A 19,052-nucleotide genomic window follows, 5' to 3' on the forward strand; every position below is an offset into this window, starting at 1 on the left:
TGTTATGTTGTCTAACCAGTGTACAGGTTTCAGATGAAGACCCATGCATCATGTTTTTATAACAGCTAAACTTTTATATATTTCTAATATTTGTTCAGCAATTATATTCCTAAAATGATGGCTACTGCAGGTTTTAGACAATAGACAATACGAGTAGGCCATTCGGCCCTTCGAGCCAGCACCACCATTCATTGTATAAGAAAATAACTGCAGATGCTGGTACAAATCAAAGGTATTTATTCACAAAATGCTGGAGTAACTCAGCAGGTCAGGCAGCATCTCGGGAGAGAAGGAATGGGTGATGTTTCAGGTCGAGACCCTTCTTCAGACCGCCATTCATTGTGATCATGGCTGATCATTCTCAATCAGCACCCCGATCCTGCCTTCTCCCCATACCCCCTGACTCCGCTGTCTTTAAGAGCTCTATCTAGCTCTCTCTTGAAAGCATCCAGAGAATTGGCCTTCTGAGGCAGAGAATTCCGCAGATTTACAACTCTCTGACTGATTTTTTTTTCCAGGTGTGTACAGCTACACACAGCTGCTTCGAAAGCTTTGTACTGTCCCTTAGTACACGTGACAATAAACTAAACTAACTAGCAATGAAAACAAACTATTTATCATGACTTGCCATTAATTTGTAGGGTGGTGGGGGTGGGGAGAGAATGAGAGAGGGGTGGGAACATTATCAATGGCGTTTCATCTCGAGCCTTGCAGGGTACTTTCATTCATTCGGAGCGACACGGTGGTGCAGCAGTAGAGTTGCTGCCTCACAGCGCCAGAGACCCGGGTTCCATCCCGACTACAGGGCGCTGTCTGTAGGGAGTTCATACGTTCTCCCTGTGACTGCGTGGGTTTTCTCCGGTTGCCTCCCACACTCCAAAGGCGTGCAGGTTTGTAAATTGTCCCTGGTGTGCAGGGTCTTCTAGTCAGCGCGGTCTCAGGGGGCCGAAGGGCCTGTTTCCGCGTTGTGTCTCCAATTCCTAAATCTCCTGAGGGCATGTCTGGGAAAAGTGTAATTTGGCTAATACAATATTTTAAAATCACGGTGCCACCTCTCCTTGAAGTGGCTGTATTTGAATTTGAAGGCAATCCACACATAATACAAGTATAATCCTCGATGAACTTTCAACAATTTCTAGGACTCTTTTCATTTTGCAAATCAAAAAATAGCTATTGTATTATTCACTTGAAGGTCAGGCATATAAAGGAGTGGGCAAGTTAAACGAGGCAATGGCTTACCATGTCAGAACTATGGAGGTCCAAGGAATGTATAGGAAAATAACTGCAGACGCTGGTTCAAATCGAAGGTAGACAAAATGCTGGAGTAACTCAGCGGGTCAGGCAGCATCTCTGGAGAGAAGGAATGGGTGACGATAGAGCTAGATAGATCTCTTAAGGATAGCGGAGTCAGGGGGTATGGGGAGAAGGCAGGAACGGGGTACTGATTGAGAATGATCAGCCATGATCACATTAAATGGCAGTGCTGGCTCGAAGGGCCGAATGGCCTCCTCCTGCACCTATTGTCTATTGTCTAACACGTGCTTTCCTACTACATCTTTACTAACCTTGACATAGTTACAGAAATGTTAAACCAAGACTAATGAAAACGTTTAGGAAGAGACTGCAGATGATGGTTTGGGTGACGTTTCGTCTGAAGAAGGGACTCGACCTGAAACGTCACCCGTTCTTTCTCTCCCGAGATGCTGCCTGACCCGCTGAGTTACTCCAGCATTTTGTGTCTACCTTCGAGGTCACAGGAATGATTACTGGCGCGGGTGATATGGTAGAACAGCACAGTGTGGCAAGCCTTGAGCCTGGTGCCAAGATGACGGCTGGTTTAAATGCGTGACGAATGGCCTCCTCCTGCACCTATTGTCTATTGTCTATTGACACCAACGTAACGCAATGCTACTTGCCACTCCTCCAATGACGACAACGCCTACTGATGTCCGCGACGTGAGAGAGGCCAGCCCTGTCACCAAGGAGATCATCATTTCTTCCTGAGCCAGGTTTTCCTGTCCGTGTGCAGGAACGCTGGGCGTGGTCGGTGTCACCGGCAGCGGCCGAAGGAACTAGGAGACAACAGTGAGGCCGAGAACAAATTCAAATCACGTTTTAGCTTCACGAAAATCAAGCCAATACTACGCAAAAGGTGCCAAATGAAGTCAGTCAATCCAAGTTAGTTTATTGTCATGTGTACTGAGGTACAGTGAAAAGTTTTTGTGGCGTGCTGACCAGTCAGAGGAAAGACAACACATGATTACAATCGAGCTATTTTTTGCCGTGGAAGTCAAGATTTAAAAGTGGAGTGATTGTAATATGTGAATGTAAATCTGCTCCTGTGGCTAACACATTAGGAAGCCAGCGGGCAAGATCATCTCTGACCCCTCAAACTCTTTGACGCACTTCCCTTTGGAAGGCAACTCCGGACTGTCAAAGCAGCCACAGCCAGACATAAACACAGCTTTTTGCTGAGACTGGTAGCTCTACTCAACAACCAAAAGTCTGTAGCCTCCTTTTGCTCTGATTTATTTCATTCACATGTTTAAACTGTAATGTTTTAATGTTTTATGCTTTATTTTTAACTGTATACTGTATGTCCATGTTGTTACTTGTGAGCAGAGCACCAAGGCACATTCCTTGTATGTGTACATACTTGGCCAATAAATCTATTCAATTCAATAGTCGCCTGGGTTGGGTGCAATCTTGGAAGCATATTGATGTGCAGTTGCTAAACTATGCAACTATCTGCTCTTTCCAACGAAGTATGATTTTCCTATAAAATGGTGCTCTGTAAATGTATACTCCGCTACATACAAAATACTAAATGTAGGTGAATTAGATATAGTTAAAACAAGATCTTTAACATCAAGGACAGGTTCAAGGCAAGGGACAAAAATTAATAGGAAACTTTGGGGCAAATTTTTGTTACACCGAGGGTGATGGGTGTGTGGAATGAGCTGCCAGAGGAGGTAGTTGAGGCAGGTAGTATCACAACGTTTCCATTTGGGCAGGTACACAGGTAGAATAGGTTTAGAGGGATATGGGCCAAACGCAGGCAGGTGAAACTCGTGTAGATGGGGTATATTGGTTGGCGTGGGCAAGTTGGACCTGTCTTCCTGCTGTATGACTCTATACGACAAGGACCTCAAAATTCCAACGAGTTGAACTGAAACTACACTAAAAGAGTTTTGATTTTTCAACTATCATTTAGATCAGGTTACAAAAACATCATAATGGCAGATGCGTAAACATCTGCCTGAAAGACTTACTGGTACACGTACAGCAAGTGCAAATCAAACGGTTTAACTTTGTGGCATCTGTAACTGGCCCTGTGTTGATTTATTGAATGGTGAGGATGGAGAGAGACTATGTTGGCCACTGTTACTGGTCTAAACTGACAGTAACTCCTGGGCACAAAGAACTGCAGACGCTGCTTTACTAAAACCAAAGACGCAAAGTGCTCTTGTAACTCTGCGGGTCAGGCAGCATCTGTGGAGAACATGGATAGGTGACGTTTCACAGAGTGCTGGAGTAACTCAGCGGGTCAGGCAGCATCTCTGGAGAACATGGACAGGTGACGTTTCAAGTCGGTACCTTTCTTTAGACTGATTGTAGTAACAGTCATAGTGATACAGTGTGGAAACAAGCCCTTCAGCCCAACTGGCCCACACCGGCCAACAATGTCCCAGCTACCCTAGTCCCACTTGCCTGCACTTGGTCCATAACCCTCCAAACCTGTCCTATCCATGTACCTGTTCAACTGTTTCTTAAACGATGGGATAGTCCCAGCCTCAACTACCTCCTTTGGCAGCTTGATCCATACACCCACCACCCTCCTCTGTGTGAAAAGGTTACCTCTCGGGTTCCTATTAAATCTTTTCCCCTTCACCTTGAACCTATGTCCTCTGGTCCATGATTTCCCTACTCTGGGTAAAAGGCTCTGTGCACCTACCCGATTCGAGAGAGAAAGCTAGAGGTGGGGTTGGAGCGGGGCAAGTGAGAGGTGGATACAGGGGAGGGGGGAGATGGTTGGACAAAAGCCAGAGATGGGAAGAAGACAACAGGTTGTGAGATAAGGAAAAGAAGTGCAAAATGCAAAATGCTCCGGGCACGAGTGAAAACTATTTATGGGCAATTGGACCACTTCTATTTGCAGTCGAAGAAATGCAGAGGCAAGCTGATTGCTATCTACCCATTCTCTCAAGAACAATCAGTAGAATTGTACAATCTGAACCAATATAGAGATGATACACCTCAAATCACAAACCTTAAATTCCAAAATGAAAAAGCGACTATTTTTGAATTTTATAGTTGAAAGGGAGGCACAGTGGTAGAGTTGTTGCCTTAGTGCGCCAGAGACCCGGGTTCAATCCTGACTATGGGTGCTGTCTGTGTGGAGTTTGTAGGTTCTCTCTGTGACCACGTGAGTTTTCTCCAGGAGCTCCGGTTTCCTCCCACACTCCAAAGACGTGCAGGTTTGTAGGAAAACCGGTACAGTTGTTAAATTGTGGAGTCGGTGTTGGAAAAAAATGCAGATGCTGGTTTAAATCGAAGGTAGACACAAAATGCTGGAGTAACTCAGCGGGTCGGGCAGCATCTCGGGAGAGAAGGAATGGGTGACGTTTCGGGGGTCGAGATCCGTAAGAAACATCACCCATTCCTTCTCTCCCGAGATGCTGCCTGACCTGCTGAGTTACTCCAGCATTTTTGTGTCTACCTTCGGTGGGCCGAATAGCCTGTTCCCATGCTGTATGTCTGAAGTCTAAATTGATGACACAAAATGTAACTCCTCCATCACAGGCTTACCTGGGAGGTGGGGTCGGCCAGTCCCAGCAGGGCTTGGCGGGCATTCTTGGGCCCCAGGAAGCGACTGACCAGTGACGTCCAGCCAAGAGAGAATTGGAACTCAATGTTTTCCAGGAAATCTGCACAGATCTTGTCACAATTCAGATCGTAACTGAGATCAAACTTGTGATAGGGTAGCAGTTCACTCACTTGATTCTGGACATTCACTGGAAGCAATGTCTTGAGATTTCCTGGAAAATACACAGACTCCGATCAATGTTCCGTATTAAATTAAGCACCTCCTTAATAGAAAAACTAGCACCAGCATCGCAGTGGGAAACTGTTCATTACGTTATGACCGTCTACCAAAAGCTGGTTAATTCACATGTAAAATCCAACTCGTTTCTCTTGTTTCTAAAGCAAAAGATTATATTTTCTAGGTTTGGGTTTATTTGGGTCACACAAAGTTTTGTTTTGCATGCTATCCAAATAGGTCAGATAATGCCATGCATAAATACAATCAGGTCTAACTCAAGTACAACAGGTGGAGCAAAGGGGGAGATACAGAGTGCAGAATATAGTTCTCAGCATCGTAGCGCATCAGTTCCACAGACAAAGTCCAATGTCCACAATGGGGTAGAGGTGAATCGGACAGTGCCCTAGCTTACGGAAGGGCCGTTCAGAAGCCTGATAAGAGGGGAAGAAGCTGTTCCTGAGTCTGGTGGTGCGCGCTTTCAAGCTTCTGTACATTCTGCTGGACGGGAGCGGGGAGAATGACAAGTCTTTGATTATGTTGGCTGCTTTTCTGAGGTAGTGTTCCTTTGATTATTTGGTAATTAAACAGATCAAGAAAATTCTGGTCTCCTTTGCGATTTAAAAAATATATATTTTTGACATAAATCTGCATAATTTACATCTCCTCACGTTCTTGGACTTTAAATAACAGGAAACAAGTGAGAGTTAATTATTTGAGCTATTCAGTAGTTATTTTGCTTTTGGCAGCAAATAATTCCCTGGGTAACATTATCTACACCATAGATATCCAGTCCCGTCATATCTCACATTTACTACCTGCACCACCTCATCAGGACAGCTTCAGACTCAAAACAACACATTTGGCTTTTATATTATTAGCTCAGGATGTATTAGGGTTTGTGGAACAGGGGTGGGTGGAGGGACCAGGACTGTTCCCAGGGGTGGGGGTGAGGATCTGGACTGTTCCCAGGAGTGGGTGTAGGGACCAGGACTGTTCCCAGGGGTGGGGACCAGGACTGTTCCATGGGGTGGGGGTGGGTGTAGGGACTAGGGCTGTCCCCAGGGGTGGGGGTGGTTCCTAAGAGTATCGGTCACGTACTTGAAGGGAATGGATAGTTCATTAGTGCATAGGTAGTAGGAGCAGAATCAGGCCATTCGGCCCATCATGTCTACTCCGCCATTCAATCATGGCTGATCTATCTCTCCCTCTCAACCCCATTCTTCTGCTGTCAATCTCCACCTTAAAAATATCACAGCCGTCTGTGTCAATGAATTTGACAGATTCACCAACCTCTGGCTAAAGAAATTCCTCCTTGATTCCTTTCTAAAGGTGGTGTAAGAAAATAACTGCAGATGCTGGTACAAATCGAAGGTATTTATTCACAAAATGCTGGAGTAACTCAGCGGGTCAGGCAGCATCTCAGGAGAGAAGGAATGGGCGACATTTCGGGTCGAGACCCTTCTTCAGACTGTTGTCAGGGGGGTGGCATATCCTTCCTTTGTCCCGCCCCCTCCCCTGAGATCAGTCTGAAGAAGGGTCTCGACCCGAAACGTCACCATTCCTTCTCTCCCGAGCTGCTGCCCGACCTGCTGAGTTACTCCGGCATTTTGTGAATAAAATCCTTTCTAAAGATACGTGCTTTTATTCCGAGGCCGTGCCCTCTGGTCCTAGACTCTCCCAGTAGTGGCAACATCCTCACCACATCCACTCTGTCCAGGGCTGTCACGATTCCAGCAAATCCAACAGACAGTCTGGAATCACATCCTGCTGCTTAATCCAGAGGCGGACTTGGGTCATGCCTTGACATACAAACCTATCATTTGCAGCTGTGCTGTCTGCAGCGCTGCATGCACTGCACTGGAGCAGCGATCAGCCAGATTCCTCCCCAGTCCATCCTCGATGTGTTTGTGCAGATCCTGCAGAGGAATCGCAACAGACAGTAAGACTGAAACTTTAGTGTTACATGTACCAGCAAGGTGCAGTGAAACTCTTTGTTTGGGCAACACAGCACACAAACGAGTCGCCTCAAGGCACCGACAAAGTTACAAAAGTACCCTTAAATATCGTTGGTCACTTCATCGTCCCCCCATCTCATTCCCCCCCCCACCCCACCCCCATCCCATTCCCCCCCCCACCCCACCCCTATCCCATTCCCCCCCCCTCACCCCACCCCATTCCCTCACCCCACCCCATTCCCCCCCACCCCATCCCATTCCCCACCACCCCATCCCATTCCCCACCACCCCATTCCCGCCACCCCATCCCATTCCCCCTCACCCCATCCCATCCCACCCCCATCCCATCCCATCCCCTCCACCCCATTCCCCCTCCACCCCCATCCCATCCCCCCCCACCCATCCAATCCCCCCCACCCCATCCCCCCCATCCCCATCCTATTCCCCCCCCACCCCCATCCCATTCCCCCCCACCCCCACCACAGGCCCTCTTCTTTATTTAGTCACATGAAGAACCACTCAACTCTCATTATGCAGTACGAAGAAGGGTTCTGGCCCAAAGCATCGCCCATCCATGTTCCCCACAGATGCTGCCTGACTCGCTGAGTTACTCCAGCACTCTGTGAAACGTCACCTATCCGTGTTCTCCACAGATGCTGCCTGACCCGCTGAGTTACTCCAGCACTCTGTGAAACGTCACCTATCCGTGTTCTCCACAGATGCTGCCTGACCCGCTGAGTGTCTGTTTTCACTCAACTTTTGAATTTATTTCACAAGGGACCACATGCTATAGACCGTCGATCATTTTTTTTGCTTACGTTTTTATAAAACTTCAAGACTGAATGAGAAGAGTGAAAGTCGCCCCGAAACTCATCGACCAATACAGAGAGGCGGCAGATTTCATCCGTCATTGCAGCCGAAACCTGAAATAATACTCTTGTTAAACAGTCAAACTCTTTTCAAGTGAGCTCCTTATTATTTACAAGACTGTTAAAAAATAGTTTAAATTAGAAAGTTTTTAAGTAATCCCCAATACACAAATGGCTTCTGCTTAGGAGCACGACTGGTGCCCGACTAATAGATTTTCTGGACCATTGTATGTTAATTCTGTTAATATTCCAACACAATTTTAATTTACTTTTTTGGGGGGGGGGGAGGGAAGAAGGAGATTATACAATAATACCATAATACATTTCTCAGTAAACCCAGAGATTCAAATCGCAGCACAGTGGTAAAGTTGCTGCCTTATAGCGCCAGAGACCCGGCTGCCATCCCGACTATAGGTGCTGTCTTTACAGAGTTTGTACATTCTCCCTGTGAAGGGCTTGTTTCCACGCTGTATCTCTAAAGTCATTATGATCAAAATGACAAGATAGAGCGGAGTCAGGGGGTATGGGGAGAAGGCAGGAACAGGGAACTGATTGAGAATGATCAGCCATGATCACATTGAATGGCAGTGCTGGCTCGAAGGGCCGAATGGCCTCCTCCTGCACCTATTGTCTATTGTGAACATTACCTAGTCAGCCAGATGAGGAACTATCAGAATTTCTGAATAGTTGGAAAGCAGATAATTCGAGTTTAAATTTATTGAGATACAATTTCATTCATGGGACTTGTGTATAGCAATTTTTAAAAACATGTTACGTTTAGTTTTAATATTTTGTTTAATCTCAGAAACGGTCAAAGATAAAATGGAGTGTAATTTGCTGTAGAGAGCAGTCCTGAGCTACTATTAACCTCATTGGAGACTCTTGGATAATCTTTATAAGAAAATAACTGCAGATGCTGGTACAAATCAAAGGTATTTATTCACAAACTGCTGGAGTAACTCAGCAGGTCAGGCAGCATCTCGGGAGAGAAGGAATGGGTGACGTTTCGGGTCAAGACCCTTCTTCAGTCTGAAGAATGGTCTCGACCCGAAACGTCACCCATTCCTTCTCTCCCGAGATGCTGCCTGACCTGCTGAGTTACTCCAGCATTTTGTGAATAAATACCTTGGATAATCTTTGATCATACTTAATCTTGCACTAAACGTTATTCATGTATCTGTACACTGCTGACGGCTCGATTGGTAATCATGCAGTCTTTCCGCTGACTGGATAGCACGCAACAAAAGCATTCAACTGTACCTTAGCACGCGTGACAATAAACTCAAACTGGAAAGCTAACAACATTTACTGACGAGGGAAGTTCTCACCTTAACTTCTACTTCTTCTGTCACCAGTTTGATTTTTCTCTTACAATCCTCTGAGAGGAAGTTCAGTTGGCTGCGTACAAACTCGAGCCGGTCTAGGTGGTCCTCTCGTTCTTCCAGTGAAAACACTCTGACAGCAGAGACGCCTTTGTGTTAAATTATGATCGATTTTCGGGAATAGCCGCTCTTAATTTAATTAGTATAAATTCTCCCAAATCATTGTAAAGTACCCTCACAGGTGAATCCCAGATTAAGCAGGGTGTTTCTCAATTTTTGACAAAACCCATTCTCCAAAAACAAGCAGTGTAATCTGTCACTGTCAACTAGGGTGACGTTATTTTTAAATAAACAGATTGATCCTTTGCCACAGAATTTGGAGATACAGCTTTCATTATGCTGGCATTATCAATAACTAAAGACTACCTCTTCCAAGATGCTCTTCTTTAAATATGGGCAGAAATCCCTGATGCAGTTGGGACAGGTTACAATCTGCAACAGGAACGGACGCTTAGAAATATCTTCAATGGAGCTGAACATCCCAAGCCATTTCACAAGAACACGTCACTGCTACAATTTGAAACCCAGCTTCAGATCAGTCAGGATCAGTCAGGATAAATGACCAAAAGCTCTACCAAAGAAAGAAGTTTTAAGAAGTACATTGGAGGAGAAAGGTAATTTCAATGTCCAAGAAGATCGTTTGGAAGTGTAGTCAGTGGAATGGGAATTAAAACGTGGAGGTGCTCAAAATGCCCAATTTAGAGGAGTACTGGTCTCCAATTATCAGGAACAAGCTGCAGAGAGATAAGGACGGGACAGGAAAGGTGTTAAGGGATATGGGCTAAACACAGGCAAATGGGGCATCTTGGTCAGCATGACAAGTTGGGCTGAATGGCCTGTATGACTCTTTAACTATATTCTGATGTAATATAGACAAGCATGATAAGAATACCAAATGACAATAAAACCGGCACTTATACAATACCTTGCCAACCCTGTAACCATACAGTTCCCTCTATTTGTAGTGAGAGACAACGGGGGGGGGGAGAGAAGGGGAGAGAGAAAGAGAGAAGGGGAGAGAGAAAGAGAGAAGGGGAGAGAGAAAGAGGGAGAAGGGGAGAGAGAGACGCTACCACAGGTAACCTCCCAATCCTTTGCACCTACACATGTGTAGGAGCCATTTGTGTTTGTGCTGGCTGTGTTAGCATATGATATTATTTTGTCTAGATATATCTTGCCGTATTATTTTGAACACTTGGGGGCCGTTGTTAGATCAATACATATAGGGGCATAACATACTGGGAGTAGCCAGAACTAGGCGGTATATCTGGAGACACAAGGACTGGGAGGAGTTAGACACAGGAAGCTTGGTGAGATACAGTTCTTACCAGACCTACAACGGGATCTGGGAGCAGGCGGGGAGAACAGAGCAGCCAGCTATGACCTGAATGCGAAATAAGTACAGCCTGGTATGTTCATCTTCTTGTTTGTACAACTATTTCAATAAACAACTAATTAAACTGGAAAAACATATTGAAGATCTCTGTTGGGGCTCTGCGCCAAGACCACTCTCACTCCTTGTGAAGTAATGGCTATTATTATAAAAGACTTGACTGCAAAAGACTGAAGTTGCCATTACAACATGTTTTGTAGGTAATGCTACATGCATGGGCAGAATGTTCTGCTTGAAATATTAGAACGTTTGCATAAGAATATAAAGAAATAATAGGATTAGACCACTCGGCCCTTCAAGCCTAGCTCACCATTCCGTATGGTCTCAGCTGATGCCCCCCCCCCATGACTTCATCCCCTCTTGTGCATCATTTCCCCATTGCTCACAGTTCCCTAGATCTTTCAAAAATGTATCTACTTCTCCATCTCCCAATGATCTAGCCTTCACTACTCGATTGGATAAGGAATTCTACTCTCGTGAGATGTTATTCCAATGCACCAGTTTAAATGATCTCCCTGTAATTTTGTAGCTAATCTTGAATCTCTTTTGAGATTCTTTCATTGATGGAAACATCTCCGTATCTACCCTCTCATGTCCCTCAAGATCTTACGTAGTTCATTAATGGGTAATGCAATTTTGGGCTTCATATCTGAGGAAGGACGTGCTGGCTCTGGAGAGGGTCCAGAGGAGGTTTACAAGAGTGATCCAAGGAATGAGTAGGTTAACATATGATGAGCCTTTGATGGCACTGGGCCTGTACTCGCTGGAGTGTAGAAGAATGAGGGGGGTGGGGACACTCATTGAAACTTACCGAATAGTGAAAGGCTTGGATAGAGTGGATGTTTCCACTAGTGGGAGAGTCTCGGAACAGAGGTCTAATTCTGCTTCTATCACTTATGATCTTATGAAGTATTCTTCCAAACTCCACAGCATTTAGATCTACTGTCTTTAGCAGCCCGTGCCACTCATCCGAGGAGTAAACCTGACGAATCTCTTTTGGACTGCTTCCATTGCCAGCACTTTTCTCAAATGAAAGGATGGAAGCTGTGCGCAGTTCAAGGTGTGGCCTCACCAGTACCTTGTGTGATTGTGCCAATGCTTCCTTATTTCTAAATGCCATCCCTCTTGCAATAAAGGTTAACATACCACTTGCTGCATTTGCCAGCTAATGCTTTACTACACTCATTCACAAGATCACTTAGATCCCACTGCAATCTCAGTGGGACTTTAGAAGGATGAGAGGAGATCTTATCGAAACGTATAAGATTATTAAGGGGTTGGACACGTTAGAGGCAGGAAACATGTTCCCAATGTTGGGGGAGTCCAGAACAAGGGGCCACAGTTTAAGAATAAGGGTTAGGCCATTTAGAACTGAGATGAGGAAAAACTTTTTCAGTCAGAGAGTTGTGAATTTGTGGAATTCTCTACCTCAGAAGGCAGTGGAGGCCAATTCTCTGAATGCATTCAAGAGAGAGCTAGATAGAGCTTTTAAGGATAGGGGAGTCAGGGGGTATGGGGAGAAGGCAGGAACGGGGTACTGATTGAGAATGATCAGCCATTGAATGGCGGTGCTGGCTCAAAGGGCCGAATGGCCTCCTCCTGCACCTATTGTCTATTGTCTATAATCTCTTCAATGACAGAATGGTTCTGCGTATTGGCATCAGACGCTCCCCACTTGAACCTCCATTGACTACGTTTTCATGCATTCCCTTCATCGTGTTATCTTTGTCCCGTTGCAGAGTGCAAATATCCTCACTGCAACACGTCCTCGTGCAGATTTTCATGTCTTTCAGTTAGCTCATGTCTGACCAAGTGCAAGCTCAGCTCCACAAGCCCAGCATTTACACTTTGTTCCTTGGATCGCAAGAGGCTGTGGGGTGATCTTACAAAGGTGTATAAGGGGAACAGATAGGGTGAATGTACAGAGTATTGTATGGGAATCAAGAACCAGAGGGTATAGGTCTACGGTGGGAGGGGAAAGATTTAATAGGAACCCTCGGGGCAACGTTCCCCACACAGAGGGTGGTGGGTGTATGGAACGAGCTGCCAGAGGAGGTAGTTGAGGCAGGTACCAAAGCAACATTTAAAAGACATTTAGATGGTACATAGAAAGGAAGGGTTTAGAGGGTACGAGCCAAACACACACAGGTAGCGTAGGAGCATCTTGGTCAGCAAGGACAGGATGGGCCGAAAGGCCTGTTTCTGTGCTGGATGACTGATATCATTACATATTGCACATTTTCTGATTAGCAGCCAGGTAAGTGGTGGAGCAGCAAGATTGGCTTGGCTGGAACTGCTGAGATGAAATGTAATGCTTCATGGAATTCATTTCCACCCTAACAATTCATTAAATGTTCAGCGTCCCACCTCAACATTGCTGAGTCAGATCGCAGGCAATGACAAAGCTAACACCCTGCGCGTAAATCACGCCACCAGCCGCTTCGCTTACCTCTTCTCCGCTGCCACGACATTGATGGAGTCCATGATTTTTTTCACAGTGTCTATGATCTGCTTAGCTCTGATAGTGTGCTGTTCAAATTTTGTTTTGACTGCTGACTGCGAGATGCATTCCTGCGAGGGCCAAGCGTGCACACATTACTGTGAACCTGCAGTTGCTCACGCTGCACAGTGACTAACTACACAGCTGCTCAGATACTGACTTGCTGCTGCTTATCAACACAAACATGCAGAAACTTCAACACAACACACAGCACCAAATTAAACTCAAACCAAAAAGGCAAACAATCAGCAGCAAGGCGGTGCCTTGGAACACAGATTTGTATTCACAGTAATGTGTTTAAAATCATAAACCGCAATAAAATAACATAAAGCATTGCTTATAACATGTAAAGGGGGTCTGACCTGGTGGCTGAGGCAATCAAATTGTGTTTCCTCGTGTACAGTGCGGTAATCATTATGGAAGCTTTGAGCAAGGCACTTGTGACTCTGCTGATACGTCACTGGGACAAATAAAACTAACTTTATCTCATAAAAAATACCTTTTGCTACTTGTTCTTACCAGAACATAGAACAGTAAAGCCCTTTGGACACAATGGACATGATGCCAAGACCAATTCTTATCTGCCTACACATGATCCATATCCCTCCGTTCCCTGCATATCCATATGCCTATTTAAAAGTCTCTTAAACACCCCCATCATATCTGCCTCCACCCCCACCCCTGGCACTAACTGCTCTCTGTGTGGAAAAAGTTGCCCAGCACACACATCTCCTTTAAACTTTGCATCTCTCACCTTAAAGCTATGCCCTCTAATACTGGACATTCCCATCCAGGGAACAGGGCTCTGACCGACCACCCCATCTATGCCTCAACTGCTATTGCCATGTCTGTCATTATCGTGTAGGGAAAAAAAACTGCAGATGCCGGTTAAAATCGAAGGTAGACACAAAATGCTGGAGTAACTCAGCGGGTCAGGCAGCATCTCGGGACAGAAGGGATGGGTGACGTTTCGGTTCGAAACGTCACCTATTTCTTCTCTCCGGAGACGCTGCCTGACCCGCTGAGTTACTCCAGCATTTTGTGTCTACCTTCTGTCATTATCGTTGCATTTTTACATTTGATACACCGGCAGCATGCTACAGTTACATACTCTGACCACACGATGGCTTTCTAATTAGCGTGAAACCATCTTCAGTTTGCTTTATGCAAAATTTCAGTGGCTTTTGCTTTCTATGTTTTTCCCTTTCATCCATTTCAAAGCCATGTTTAATCATTCTTTGGCAATTCTCACCCGTCTCTAACTTTTCCCTTCACTTTCCTTTGTACTATATACTAAACCTTTATGGTCACATCGCACAGTGATCCAGCACAGATCTACTTGCACTTTATTCTGTCTTAAAACTGTTACAATTTGTTTCGTTGGGTTGTTATTGTTTAAATTAATTAAATTATTGCATCGTATGGGAGGCGCATTCCCAATCTTGTTGTACCCCTGTACAATGACAATAAAGATATATTGTATTGTGTTGTATTGTATTTATTTCTTCCACCTCCACATGCAGTCCAAGCAGGCAGCTGCTGCTCGTGAAAAATTCTTACGGTTATCATATTAGAAAATATCAAGCAAAAATGGTTTCCCATTTTGGCATCTAATAGCCGAACATATACCTTACTATCTGAACGTAGGTGTCTTATCAAGTTTTTCTTTCAACCCTGCATTTATTATATTAATGAAAACTTTACTTTTAAATTGCCTGTGCATCAGACTTTCACAAATTTTACAAACTACTGGATAAGAAGTGCACTTATGAGATTTACAAGCCCTTCAGGATTGAGGGTGATTTGCTGCCACTCATTTCTTTGAGGTTCAAAAGCAACTGGTGAGGCAGGCATGAAATGATGAGGCAGTTGAATAGTTTGAAGTGATTTCTCCTTCTACCTTTAACGTCAGGCTTTTGTGTGGAACATGGACTCCAAGTTCTCACTTCCATCCCAGATGTTCCTTCTCCACTTTGAGAAGCCGAGAGTCAGGAATTCACAACAGTCAGTGGGGATCCTACCCTTTTCCTGATATACCCCTTGTGAACATTCTTTGAATCTTCTTCTCTGCTCACCTGGTAATCTCTGATTGTGACAGAGCCTGAAATAGACTTTTAGGGATTTATGTTAGGTGTTTAGGCATTTGGTGCTGGTCATGTGAATGATGAGGCTTGCCCATCGGAGTGAAGTCAGAAGAAGTGTCCTGACCTAAAACATCGCCTATTCATGCGCTCCAGAGAATGATGCTGCCTGACTTGCTGAGTTCTTTCTGTATGGAGTGAATAAATGTATTTAGAGTCTCAATATTCAGAATATTGGGCCGGAGAAGAATGCTGACATTGGATCACTTATTCTTGCAGTAGACTTAATGCAGACAGTGTTCGTGCTATCTTTCCAGCGCTCTGAAGTATCTACTATTGGTAGTCCAAATCTCAGAAACATGCATAAGTTTGAAGAAGCGTCTCGACCCAAAATGTCACCCACTCCTTCTCTTCAGAGATGCTGCCTGTCTCGCTGAGTTGCTCCAGCATTTTTGTCTCTCTCTCAGAAACATGCAGCAGTGCAGGGACCATTACTGCCCAGTAGACAAAGAGCTCAGGTTTAAGGCCCTGATCCCCAGTTGATCAAAGTGCTGGTACATTGAACATGGAGACAGACGGTGGCCTTGCTGGCTGGTCACACTCATCTGTGTGTCTTTTGTCCATCTAATCTCAGCAAATGCCCAGGAGCAACACCCCTGAGACCACCAGCATCGGGAGTGTGGTGGATGTGCAGCTGGGTGCATGGCTGGGAATGTGCCTGGCAGACCAGAGCAACGCATGCACTGGAGCACAGCGAGAACGGGGCCAGACATGCAGACAATACATGGTCAGCACTGGACCAGAAGGATAAATGGTGTATAATGACTTAAAATAGAAATCTGATCTTGCAATACTCTCATTTTAAATACATTATTTTTCCTGTTCGAGCGGCAAAGGGCTACTGTGTGATTCACCTCTACACCATTGCGGACATTGGACTTTGTCTGTGGAACTGGTGCACTACGATGCCGAGAACTATATTCTGCACTCTGTATCTTCCCCCTTTGCTCCACTTGTTATGCTTGAGTTTGGCTGGATAGAAACATAGAAAATAGGTGCAGGAGTAGGCCATTCGGCCCTTCGAGCCTGCACCGCCGTTCAATATGATCATGGCTGATCATCCAACTCAGTATCCCGTACCTGCCTTCTCTCCATACCCCCTGATCCCTTTAGCCACAAGGGCCACATCTAACTCCCTCTTAAATATAGCCAATGAACTGGCCTCAACTACCTTCTGTGGCAGAGAATTCCACAGACTCACCACTCTCTGTGTGAAGAAATGTTTTCTCATCTCGGTCCTAAAAGACTTCCCCCTTATCCTTAAGCTGTGACCCCTGGTTCTGGACTTCCCCAACATCGGGAACAATCTTCCCGCATCTAGCCTCTCCAACCCGTTAAGAATTTTATATGTTTCTATAAGATCCCCCCTCAGTCTTCTAAATTCCTGCAATTCATTATCTGATCTGATTGGATATCATGCAAACCAAAGTTTTTCACTGTACTTCAGTACACGCGACAAGAAAAAAAACCTAAACCTAAAAAGCAGTGTAGGTCGATAACGCAAGAATGTTTAATTAAGACTAAACTTAAACAATCTAAAAAGGAATGAATTGAAGAAATAGCCCCTTGGGTTCTTGCCCATCTTTAAGGCATCTAACAAATGTGTTTCTAGTGGAGAGGAGAGATGCAAGAACTAGTGGAAGTGAAGAACTGTAATTTGAGAGGAACAAAAACATGAAAATAAGAATAAGATAACAGAAAGTAAAACATCACTGGTAAAAGCACCTCGCCGAAGCTGGTCTAGACTTCAGCAATGAACACAAAAGATTGACGAGTAAAATGCACACATTGTTCGGGTAGAGCTGTGGGAAAGAAGAATTTTCTCAAAGAGAAACTGAGACGTGGTTAGGCAAGATACTATCATCAATTTCTATGATGTTACCAATCAACAATTTCTATATTTATTACAAAGAAGAGAAAGGAAATTGTAAATACATGTTGTTTAAGAGCACCAATGCCAGGTATATTCTGCCTTCAATGCCTGGGTATCAGGTACCTTGAAGAATACAGAAGCAAACATTTGTTGCATTGGGCTTCACACGAGAAACAAAATACCTAATTTTTCCTTCTATTGAAAGGTATTGGAAAGAAAGTACAGAAAAGCTGAATAGTCTACAAGAACAGTGTGATACCAAGGAACTACAGTTGCTGGTTTCTAGCAGCCTACAAGAAGATAAACTGTTGACAGAAGGCCATTGGAGTTATTTACAGTCCTATGTTCACACACTAAGAACCAGAAGCACCTTTCAATTGTTAGCTTTCCTCACAATTTCCACCCTTCCTGCTGCCAAGCAAGGTATACTGACACGAATTAGAAAACCCTTACGTTCAAGCCTGCTTTTTTTTTCATTACTTTTGTTCAAAATCAAACTATATTTAAAAGGCCGTGCCTGTCAAATTCAATTAAAAAAGTAAAATGTGATTAAAATATCGGTTTACTGTCTTATTTCTGCAGGAACCTAAAGCTACAACTCGAGCCTTTTGTGGAAGCAAGGCCGATTGCTTGAATGAATCACAACGTCAGGGCTTGCACAGTTATTGAACCAACAAAGTTTTTAAACTCCAAATATTTCAATGTAAACATGCATCTAGATTATTTTTAAATTACTCTATTTTGGAAGCAGACCAGAAATTGCTCCATTCTTGAAACAAACCAGAAACTGAAAAATAATCATTATAAAAGTTATGGGGTCAAAGTAAAAGATAACTGTCTATTGTATACCTCAAATTGGCGTTCAAAATTTTGAAATTCAAAAAGCCTAGCCTGGAATCCATCTGCCAAAGCACCACCTGTAAATCAAATGGAACAAAAAAAAAAAAGTGTTGCGACATTTATCATGACCAATATATGGGAGAGGTTTAAAAAAAAAAAAACCTTACAAATCTTGTAATCACAAATAGACAATAGACAATAGGTGCAGGAGTAGGCCATTCGGCCCTTCGAGCCAGCACCACCATTCAATGTGATCATGGCTGATCATTCTCAATCAGACAGCTCGACAATTATAATCCATGATAAAATAAGAATAACTCTCAAGTACTGACTGCATTAAGTCAATAGGCAAGGACTTTTCTCCAAAGAAATGTGTTCCAGGCAAACCTGTACAGTTCACTAAACCAAAGTTGATAACATATAACACTTATCTAGCTCCTTCAGTGTAGGGTGGTCATCTCATTATTAAAGAAAGGCATACTTTGTGGTTTACATACAAGTCAACTGATATATCTGATCGCAAAATCAAAATGTGTAGGAAGGAAATGCAGATACTGGTTTCTACCGAAGATAGATAAAAAGTGCTGGAGTAACTCAGCGGGTCAGGCAGCATCTCTGGAGAAAAAAAATAGATGATGTTTTGGGTTGAAACGACGAAGAGTCTGGTTCTGACCCGATACGTCTCCTATTCTTTTTCCCTAGAGATGCTGCCTGACCCACTGAATTATTCCAGCACTTTGTGTCTATCTCAACAACAAAATCTACTTTGACTTTTCTGCAAGGGCTATTTCATGACACATTAAAACATCTTCTACAAATAATTATACCAATTTGGAACGTGGCCATTTAAAATTTTCCACTCATTCGGATTCAAATCCCATCACTTGATATCTCCCAAAACCTTGATTGCTTTAGTTATCATCGCAAAACTCAATGAACTGGTTCATGGACTGGCAGGAGGGTTCTTATTCTAGAGTTCAGAAGAATGAGGCAGAAAAACTCTTTGAAACAAATATCATTTTAGAAGGAAGCATAGGAAATAAAAACTGCAGATG

The 19,052-nt window shown here is 44.1% G+C and overlaps 1 protein-coding gene across 4 annotated transcripts in view; it reads right to left on the bottom strand.

Annotated features, from left to right (window-relative positions):
- Nucleotides 1–19,052, bottom strand: part of LOC144599706 (mitofusin-1-like) — a 44,056-nt gene that overhangs the window by 6,909 nt on the left and 18,095 nt on the right. For all 4 annotated transcript variants that reach the window (XM_078410933.1, XM_078410935.1, XM_078410932.1 and 1 more), the window contains exons 9-15: nucleotides 18,007–18,074; nucleotides 13,093–13,214; nucleotides 9,197–9,323; nucleotides 7,818–7,922; nucleotides 6,858–6,960; nucleotides 4,810–5,039; nucleotides 1,917–2,072 (exon numbers count right to left, since the gene is read on the bottom strand). In XM_078410933.1, coding sequence (XP_078267059.1) covers nucleotides 1,917–2,072; nucleotides 4,810–5,039; nucleotides 6,858–6,960; nucleotides 7,818–7,922; nucleotides 9,197–9,323; nucleotides 13,093–13,214; nucleotides 18,007–18,074 — 911 coding nt within the window. The remainder of the gene's footprint in view (nucleotides 1–1,916; nucleotides 2,073–4,809; nucleotides 5,040–6,857; nucleotides 6,961–7,817; nucleotides 7,923–9,196; nucleotides 9,324–13,092; nucleotides 13,215–18,006; nucleotides 18,075–19,052) is intronic.

This window comes from Rhinoraja longicauda, chromosome 13 (assembly GCF_053455715.1).
Source record: "Rhinoraja longicauda isolate Sanriku21f chromosome 13, sRhiLon1.1, whole genome shotgun sequence".
Classification (NCBI taxonomy): Eukaryota; Metazoa; Chordata; class Chondrichthyes; order Rajiformes; family Arhynchobatidae; genus Rhinoraja; species Rhinoraja longicauda.